The sequence below is a fragment of the Vulpes vulpes genome, chromosome 1, assembly GCF_048418805.1.
Source record: "Vulpes vulpes isolate BD-2025 chromosome 1, VulVul3, whole genome shotgun sequence".
Classification (NCBI taxonomy): domain Eukaryota; kingdom Metazoa; phylum Chordata; class Mammalia; order Carnivora; family Canidae; genus Vulpes; species Vulpes vulpes.
The window spans coordinates 15,904,656-15,913,299 of record NC_132780.1 but is presented as its reverse complement, the minus strand read 5'-3'; the positions used below and the strand labels follow the sequence as shown (position 1 = coordinate 15,913,299).

Genomic DNA, 8,644 nt, shown 5'->3' with positions numbered 1-8,644 from the left:
AGGTGGAGCCTCCCTCAAGACCAGCTCCTTCCTCGGAGCGCGCCTATATACGGCCGCGCGCGAGTCGACCAGCCCCGCCTATTAAGACGAGGCCTCTGGGGTGGTGCCCTGAGAAGCGGTGTCTCCGGGGTTCTCATTTGCATAGCACCTCTCCGAACACTTTTTCCGACCAGTCTGCTGCGAGAGTGAGAGCTCTTATTAGCATAACCACGCCCCCAGACGGCCCGCCGGCAAAGAGCGCGTGGCGCCGCTCAGGGCGAGCAGAGTCCTTTTATTAGCATATTCCCGCCCCTTTCGGAATTCCCCTTCGCAACGAAAGCCTTTCCCCTACCCTTATTAGCATAGCTCCTCCTTTTCCCTGGCCTGGCCTTGTAAGTGTCCGGAGACTCGAGTCCTTCTCTCCGGAGCTCATGATTATGCAGTAGCCTTATTAGTGTGGCCCGCCCCCTAGGCCCCGCCCGGCTCCCCCCTAGGCGGTAGCGGCGGCGGCGGCAGCGGTGGCGACATGAGCAGCGGGGCGGCGTCCGGGACAGGGCGGGGGCGGCCCCGGGGCGGGGGGCCGGGGCCCGGGGACCCCCCACCCAGCGAGACACACAAGCTGGTGGTCGTGGGCGGCGGCGGCGTGGGCAAGAGCGCGCTGACCATCCAGTTCATCCAGGTAGTGGGCCCTCACCCGGGGGGGTGCCCCCGGGACCCAGAACTGAGCCCTTTGGGAGATCCCTGAGACCCCGATTTCCTCACTGAGACCCTCCTATGAGACCTTCTAATCTTAAAAAAAATCCTCTCAGATGGTGACCCCGAGCCCCCTCCCCTCCAGGGCCTCCACCCCCTACACTAGGGACCTTCCTCCTATACTGGCATCCTGAAACCCACCATCCCTCCTCCCACCAGTATCCAAGACCCTTCTTCCCTGCTGACTTGACCCTGAGCACCTCCTGGGAGCACCTAAATCCAGAAGTCACCCCATTTTGATCCTAAGCGCTCTCATAGGCCCCCACCCCTCTGGTGTCACTTCCCCCTACCCTGGGCCCCATCTCCCCCAGATCCCAGGTCCCAGCTTCCTCTCTTAGCCACCCAAAGCCTAACTGGGAGATTACCACAGTCTAGATACTTAGCTCTCCGAGAATCTAGAAATTGTGCCCAGACTTTGCCTGGGGCCCATCCAGGACCATCTGGTCCTGAGGGAGACCCCCTCAGACCCAAGAGATTTCAGAAAGATCCTGCCCCTCAGTCATTCCAGAGGACTCTTAAGACCACACGTCCTGTCCTGAGGAGCCCCCATCCCACCAGACCCAGATCTCCACCCTCCCCCAGGGAAAACCACTCACTCCTCCATGTTGAGTTTTCCTCCAGTCTAACTCCTTGAGCGCCTCTCAGAAACCTTGGCTAGCCTCCAAATCACCTCCATGAAGAAGCCCTCAGATTCTTGACACCCCCAGAAAGACCCATTTCTTAGGACTTTCTCTGACCCTATAAATGCAACTCAGGGTATCTGAGACATGCACCTATATTCTATGACAGACCTCTCAAGTGTGCATTTTGGGCTCTCCCCAGCTCTCACCCTGATTACTTCTCCAGATGTGTTCTGAAGACATGCCAGTAATCCCCCCATGGCATGATCCCTGTACCCTCCCTTCAGAACAAGCCCTCACCAAGCATCCCTCCCCTAACAGACAGGATGCAGCTCTCAGACCCCCAGCTACCAGATTACCCCTTCTCTCCTGAAAATCCACCCTTTGCCCAGGAAACCTCCACCCCATTCCCAAGGGGAACCCTCCCACCTTAAAGAAACCTTAGAAAGGTGTCTGCTTCTGAGATGCTACTGCAGAGGCCCCTGGGCCCCAGACCCCTCAAGAGACCCCAGCCAGTGCCTGCATGGGAGCTCCCGCCCAAACAGATAAAGGCCCCAGCGCTGGGCCCCTTGCACCCAGGGGCAGACCCAAAGTTGGCCAAAGGCCTGGCTGGAGGCTGGCGTGACCCAGGCAGGAAGGGAGGGGCCCAGCCTGCGGGCGGGGCAGCTTCTCTGCTGCTGGATTGGAACTGGGACCTTCCCCTGGGAGGAGACACTAGAAGCTGCCCGAGGAGAAAGAGGGGGAGAGGGAGGAGGAGGAAGAAGAAGGAGAAAAAAAGAGGGAAGAGGAGGAGGTGGAGGGAGAGATACAGACAGGCAGATATTCTGGACAAGAAGAGCTCCCAATAACTGAGCACTTACTATATCCAGGCCATACATTAAATGCTTAACAGGGATTTCCCGGGAATCTCACAAACGCTAGATTAAGTGTAGTCCTATTTTTATCCTTAATTTCCAATTGAGGAAATTGAGGTTCAGAGAGGGGAAGTGATTTGTTCAGTGCCACACAGCCAGGATGTAATCACCATGTAGGAGATGTGTTTTATACCAGAAAGATTGAGGATTGGGAGAGACTCAGAAAAAGGAGAGACTGGGTAGGGCAGGAGGAAGGGATAGAGGAGACCCACAGAGAGGGGAACAGGAACCCAGAATGAAGGGGGAGGCAGAGTCCAGGAGCAGGGCTACATCATCTCTCCTGGGGCACTGCGGGTCCTGCAGGAGCTGCAGTAACAGTATCTTCTCCCTGCCCCACCAGTCCTACTTTGTGTCTGACTACGATCCCACCATCGAAGACTCCTATACGAAGATCTGCACGGTGGATGGTGTCCCGGCCCGGCTTGACAGTGAGGGCAGCAGGGAGTGGACCCAGGGGGAGGTGGGGGAGGGCTGGGGATCGTGCTGGGGCTGAGGGCTCCCTGGAGTGGCTTTTGGGAGCCTCATCCCCACAGCGGCCTCTCTCCCCATCTGCAGTCCTGGACACCGCAGGCCAGGAGGAGTTCGGTGCCATGCGGGAGCAGTACATGCGCGCCGGCCATGGCTTCCTGCTGGTGTTTGCCATTAATGACCGGCAGAGGTGAGCGGAGGCAAGGGTGGTGGAGCAGGGCAGACCGGGCCAATCGGCTGGCTAGACCTCATGCCTCGGGCTTCCTCCGCAGTTTCAACGAGGTGGGCAAGCTTTTCACGCAGATCCTCCGAGTCAAGGACCGAGACGATTTCCCCATCGTGTTGGTTGGGAACAAGGCTGATCTGGAGACACAGCGCCAGGTCTGGGATACCCCATCCCCCCCACTCCCTGCCCCTGCCACCACACCAGGGGGCCCCATCTCAGCCTCGAGGCTTCTTTCAGTGCATATTCTGTGTCCTCACTGCAGCATCCTCTTCTGGCTCCCCTGGTCCTGCTCTTTCCGTTGTCACACACATCACTAAATCCTCCAAGTTGGGTCTTCCCTGGAAGACCATGGCTGGATGGGACAAAGGGCTCCCCAGCTCTTCCACCTGGCACTTGTCTCCCACCAGGTCTTGTCCCTTCCTTTCTCTGCTCTCAGCACTTCCTACACACAGAGACTATGGTGATTGCCACAACAGAACTCATCTTTCAAATGAAGCCTTTGGGGGGTTTCTAGCCTTGGGACCTTTGCTCAGGCCTCTGCAGGGAGCACCCTGACTTCTCTGCGGGTGGGAGTGTGGCGTGACCTCAGTTATCTGATGTGGATGTTCAGAAGTGCAAAGGTCTGTGGTGCCCTCCCAGACTCCTTATTGGTGCCGAGCCCCCTTAGCATGTTCCCCATGATCTCCTTGGAACTTTAACTCTGTTATGTGACCCCCACACTGTCACCCCCTTTAGAACATAGCGTCTTTCTGCGTCCCACAGCTGCCCCCCCCCTCATCGAGCACAGACACCTGATACCTCTCCTCCCTGTTTCCTGTCCCTGTCCCAGGTCCCCCGATCTGAAGCCTCTGCCTTTGGCGCCTCCCACCACGTGGCCTACTTCGAGGCCTCAGCCAAACTGCGCCTCAATGTGGATGAGGCCTTTGAGCAGCTGGTGCGGGCCGTCCGGTGAGCAGAGCACCCTTCCCTTGTTGTCCATGCTCCTGGCCCCTGTGACCCAGACTCACCAGCTTCTCCCCACAGGAAGTACCAGGAGCAGGAGCTCCCGCCCAGCCCACCCAGTGCCCCCAGGAAGAAAGACGGAGGCTGTCCCTGTGTCCTCCTCTAGTCCGGGTGCAAAAGGAGCAGCCAGCATGAGCTCTCGGGACCAGCTGCCTTCACTGAGCTCTTTCCCCTTCTGGGTTTCCCAGGATACACTACAACCCCATCCCAAATCCCTGGCCTTCTCCAGGACATCGCCACTGTGTGCCTTCTGCCGAAGCCTCCCTTCCCCACCCAAGCCCCTGGGTGAGGGGCTCCCGGGCTTCTGGGTCACTGCTGTATATAACTCCCCTCTCTATCCCCAGGGAAATAAACGTCACTGCCAATGTCAGAAAGTGCTTCTTGAGAAGGGAAAAGTGGCTCCAGGGTGGTGGGTGGACTCGGTACAAACATGTAAAGCCTCACTCCACCTCTGTCCATAGGATCTCGAACCCTTGACTTGGTAGGGAGGTGGTGAGGGGGGGTCCAGAAGACAAGACAGGCCAGGTGTCTGGACCCGTTTCACCTTCAACGGGGCCATTCTGCCCTGTTGTGTTTCAGTGGGCATTTTGCTGGGATAGGGGTGGAACACCTGAAAAAGAGTTTTTCTTTGCTGGAAAGTTCTATAACTGCACTGTTCACTTAAGATAGCCAGAAGCTACACATGGCTATTTCAATTTATTGGGTAGTGGTGTTCTAGAAGTCTCCAGGATCTTGGAAACAGGCCCATGCTATAGCCCCTGCCTGCCCCTTCTCACCTCCAGTATGTATTGAAGACAGACCTTTTAGCTACAGGAGGGAGAAGGGACAGGTGGGCGGAATGGTGTCAAGCAGCTGGCTGGCAAGTTCCCATTTCCAGAAAATTCTCAATTGGGCTGACATCTGAGTCCAAACCCTTAATCCAACTCGTGGCCAGTGTAGACACATTCCGTCTGAACCTCTCCCCTGGCAGAGGGTGGGGTCATCCTATGGCCACCCCAAATAGTTGCTAACTCGCTTGTCTGGAAACCCTTGGAGTCCCCCATGTTCAACCCAGGAACCCCAATTCTGCAATCTGCTAACCTGGAAGGCTGGTGCCAGACTGGGAGACCACCACTCGCCCATCTCCCAAGCCTGACAGGCATCCCTGAACCCCAACACACCTAGTCAACACAGCAGGTCAAAAAGTTCAGCCTCAGTCCCCATGCCCTGGCATTTTGATCTGCACCCATTACTGTCACCAATTGATCTATCTTCCTACTCCCACATCTGCTACATTTGGGCAAAATCTGTGGGTCCCTGGACCCAAACTGATCCATCCCCTCACCCACCACAGAACCCACTTCCTGGTTCAAGGGTAAGTGATAGCCCTGGCAGCAGTTCTGCCAACTTCAGTCAAGTGCCTCTGTTTTCTCAGCTGTAAAACGGGGGTGATCACAGAGCTACTTCCGAGAGGCCTTTAGCAACAGATCTGCACCCAGAAGACAAACAGCGTTTGCAATATCCTAAGCACTCTCTATCAGTGACCGAGGCCCCACTGTTCTCCTCCTGCCCCAGAACCATGAATGTCCCTCTGTATTCCAGATTAGAACAATGATTAGCTAAATATCCCTTTCCGGGTTTCATTATCACAGAATCCTTGGCCTGTGTTCAACCTTCCGCCCTGGGAATAAGCGTGGCTCCAACGTTTTGTGCTCCCCATTCACTCCCTCTGCTCACTGGGGGCCCAACCCCTGCAGGAGAGGGAGTGGGAGGAGGTTGGGTTCTACCACTTTCCAGACAAAGTCTAACATCTCCACCTAACCCCAGCCAGAGGTGAGGCACTCTCAGGGGTCAGTGGAGTCCCAAGCCAAGGTCTCTCTCCCTGGGTCCCCCTGGCAACACTGCCCTGGCAGAAGGCCTGTCTTTTTTGCATTGTCTCTCCAGGCCAAGTTCTTGGCTGGGACACCCCACTTAAGGACAAAGATGCACTTTGCAGAGGTGATGAAAGCTACTGCTTACCCTCAGGAAAAGGCACACGTACAAACCCACACAACTTAGCAGGCCATTTTTGGATGGTTTGCGATCACCACCTACCCAGAGCTCATCAGAGAGCGGTGTAGAGGGCTGGTGTGGCCTAATTGGCATCTCCCTAGGTCCATGGGCACCTCTCTCTGGTTCCTGCCCTCCTCGAAGCTCTGGTGGGCCCTGTCAACGATTCAAAGTCCCTCAGGGTTTTGATGGTCTTCTTTATCCATCTTTGCCACTCTCCTTCTGCCACCTCTTGGACCTCCAATAAGCCTCTTGGGGTATCTTGCTATGGCTAACAGGCACTAAAAGCCAAACAGTGCTAAGTGTTTCAAACATTTGGTGTTCCTGCATGTCGACAAAAGCCCATCTTACAAATGACAAAGCTGAGGATATGGGCTGGTATCCAACCCACCTGCTTAGTGCTAGAGTGGAGATTCAAGTTTGGGCAGTTGGATTCCAAAATCCACCACCAGGTTATCTGGTCCCCAAAGGGAGGATACTGCCCTGCCGCCCACCTTCTGAACAAGCCACCCACATGCTATAGAAGAGCTCCTATCTGAGGCAACACTGATGGTGAAAACTTTGGCTACAATTTGACATACCGGAACTTTGAACGTGCCAGAACTTTGAACATTCCACTGCCTCTGAGGCTGCATCCCAATGTACTACAGGCCATGGTTCAAGGACACCAATGGTTCATCCTCGCCCCTCAGAACTCCCATTAATTTTAAAAGCCTATCATCCATCATTGACTCTCCCATGAAGATCCTTAAATGTTACTATAAAGCCAGAGCTCTAGAGTCATTAACACTGGTGTTGGTCCAGACAACATCCAAGGTTATAGGACAATGGGGGCTCTTCCTCAATTTCACCAGGAAGAGAATCTACCTAGAATTCTGATGGTCTACCCTTAAATCTCACACTGGGTCAGTACATACTGACCAACCATCATCAGTGCCGAAGCCAGGGTTCTAGAATACCAATAGTCCATTTTTGACAACACTCCGGTCTCTAGAATGACAACAGCTTAATCACTGCCTACACGTTGGGTTGCAGGTGACCTCCAGATTGTCACTTCTTACTTTACAACACTGCTCCGCAAATGTGAGTGTGCATTAGAATCTTCCTGGATTTTGCTCAAAAGTGGGTTCTGACTCAGCACATTGGAGACTCAGCCCAGAGTCGACATTTCTACAAGCTCTTGCGGAGGGGTGGGGGTAAGCAATGGACAGAACTCTCAAGGGCAGCAACCCTGGGGCACATTCTGAGCAGCACCAAGTTTGAGAACACAGGAATTCACCCACAGCCCCATGTGCTGGCCTCTCAACTGCTAGTCTGCACATGATCTCATAGTTTCAGGGTTCAAAAACACAAGTGATCCACACATGAGTCTACATTAGGCAGCCAAGAAAAAGCTGGTCAACTCCCTGACACCTGCCACAGCCTGTACTAGTTTAAAAACATCCACAAACAGGGACACCTGGGTGGTTCAGCGTTTGAGCGTCTGCCTTTGGCTCAGGGAGTGATCCTGGAGTTCCAGGATCGAGTCCCACGTTAGGCTCCCTGCATGGGACCTGCTTCTCCCTCTGCCTGTGTCTCTGCCTCTCTCTCTCTCTCTCTGGGTCTCTCATGAATAAATGAAATCTTAAAAATAAATAAATACATCCACAAATTCCTTTGCTTTTCCCTCCTAGAAGCACAGCTAAATCCCCCTTTGAGTGGGTACTGGGTTTAATGACTCCCTTCCAATGAAAAGTATGTAGGAGGCAATGGTGTGTTAGGACATAAAACTCTTGTGACTTCTTGCTCTCTCCCTGGGATCACTTGCTCTGGGGGAAGCTAGATGTCATGTCCTGGGGACACACAAGCTGCCCCATGGTTAGACCCACATAGCAAGGAACTGAGGACTCCAACCCACAGCCAATCAGCACCCTTAAAAATAAGCCACCTTAGGGTGCCTGGGTAGTTCAGTCTGATAAGTGCCTTTGGTGCAGGTCATGATCCCAGGGTCCTGGTATCGAGCCCCCAGTCTAGCTCCCTGCTTAGCGGGGAGTCTGCTTCTCCCTCTGCCCTGCTCATGCTTGCTCTTTCAAAAAAAAAAAAAAAAAATATATATATATATATATATATAGGATGCCTGGTGGCTCAGGAGTTGAGCATCTGCCTTTGGCTCAGGGCGTGATCCCAGATCCCGGGGGGTCTCTATAGGGAGCCTGCTACTCCCTCTGTCTGTGTCTCTGATCCTCTCTCTGTGCCTCTCATGAATAAATCTTTAAAAAAATAAATAAATAAATAAATACATATATACATACGTACAATCTTGGGGCACCTGGGTGGCTCAGTGGTTAAGCACCTGCCTTTGGCTCAGGCCATGATCCTGGGGTCCTGGGATCGAGTCTTACATCAGGCTCCCTGCATGGAGCCTGCTTCTCCCTCTACCTATGTCTTTGCCTCTCTCTGTCTCTCTCATGAATCACTAAATAAAATCTTTAAAAAATAATAATAAAATAAATAAATATAATCTTTTAAAAAACCACAAAAAACAAACCTAAGCCACCTTGAAAGTAGATCCTATAACCCCAGTCAATCCCTGGAGGACTGCTGCTCTGGCGGACTTGAGTGTACCCTCACAACAGACCCTGGACGGTACCACCCAGCTGACCTGTTCCCCAATT

At 53.8% G+C, this 8,644-nt stretch overlaps 1 protein-coding gene across 1 annotated transcript; it reads left to right on the top strand.

The window, feature by feature from the left end:
* The first annotated feature begins 461 nt into the window (after window positions 1-461).
* On the top strand, window positions 462-4,336 carry RRAS (RAS related). The gene is made up of 6 exons (XM_026014044.2): window positions 462-658; window positions 2,607-2,694; window positions 2,822-2,924; window positions 3,007-3,115; window positions 3,790-3,908; window positions 3,984-4,336. The coding sequence occupies exons 1-6, from the start codon at window positions 506-508 to the stop codon at window positions 4,066-4,068; spliced, it is 657 nt and encodes a 218-aa protein (XP_025869829.1). The 5' UTR covers window positions 462-505; the 3' UTR covers window positions 4,069-4,336.
* Window positions 4,337-8,644: the final 4,308 nt, after the last annotated feature.

Excerpts from the sequence above, each read along its gene's own strand:
- RRAS (XM_026014044.2), top strand. The coding sequence starts at position 506 with ATGAGCAGCGGGGCGGCGTCCGGGACAGGGCGGGGGCGGCCCCGGGGC. Across the intron at positions 2,695-2,821 it reads TGTCCCGGCCCGGCTTGACA|TCCTGGACACCGCAGGCCAG; the intron begins GTGAGGGCAGCA and ends CCCCATCTGCAG. Across the intron at positions 2,925-3,006 it reads GCCATTAATGACCGGCAGAG|TTTCAACGAGGTGGGCAAGC; the intron begins GTGAGCGGAGGC and ends CTTCCTCCGCAG.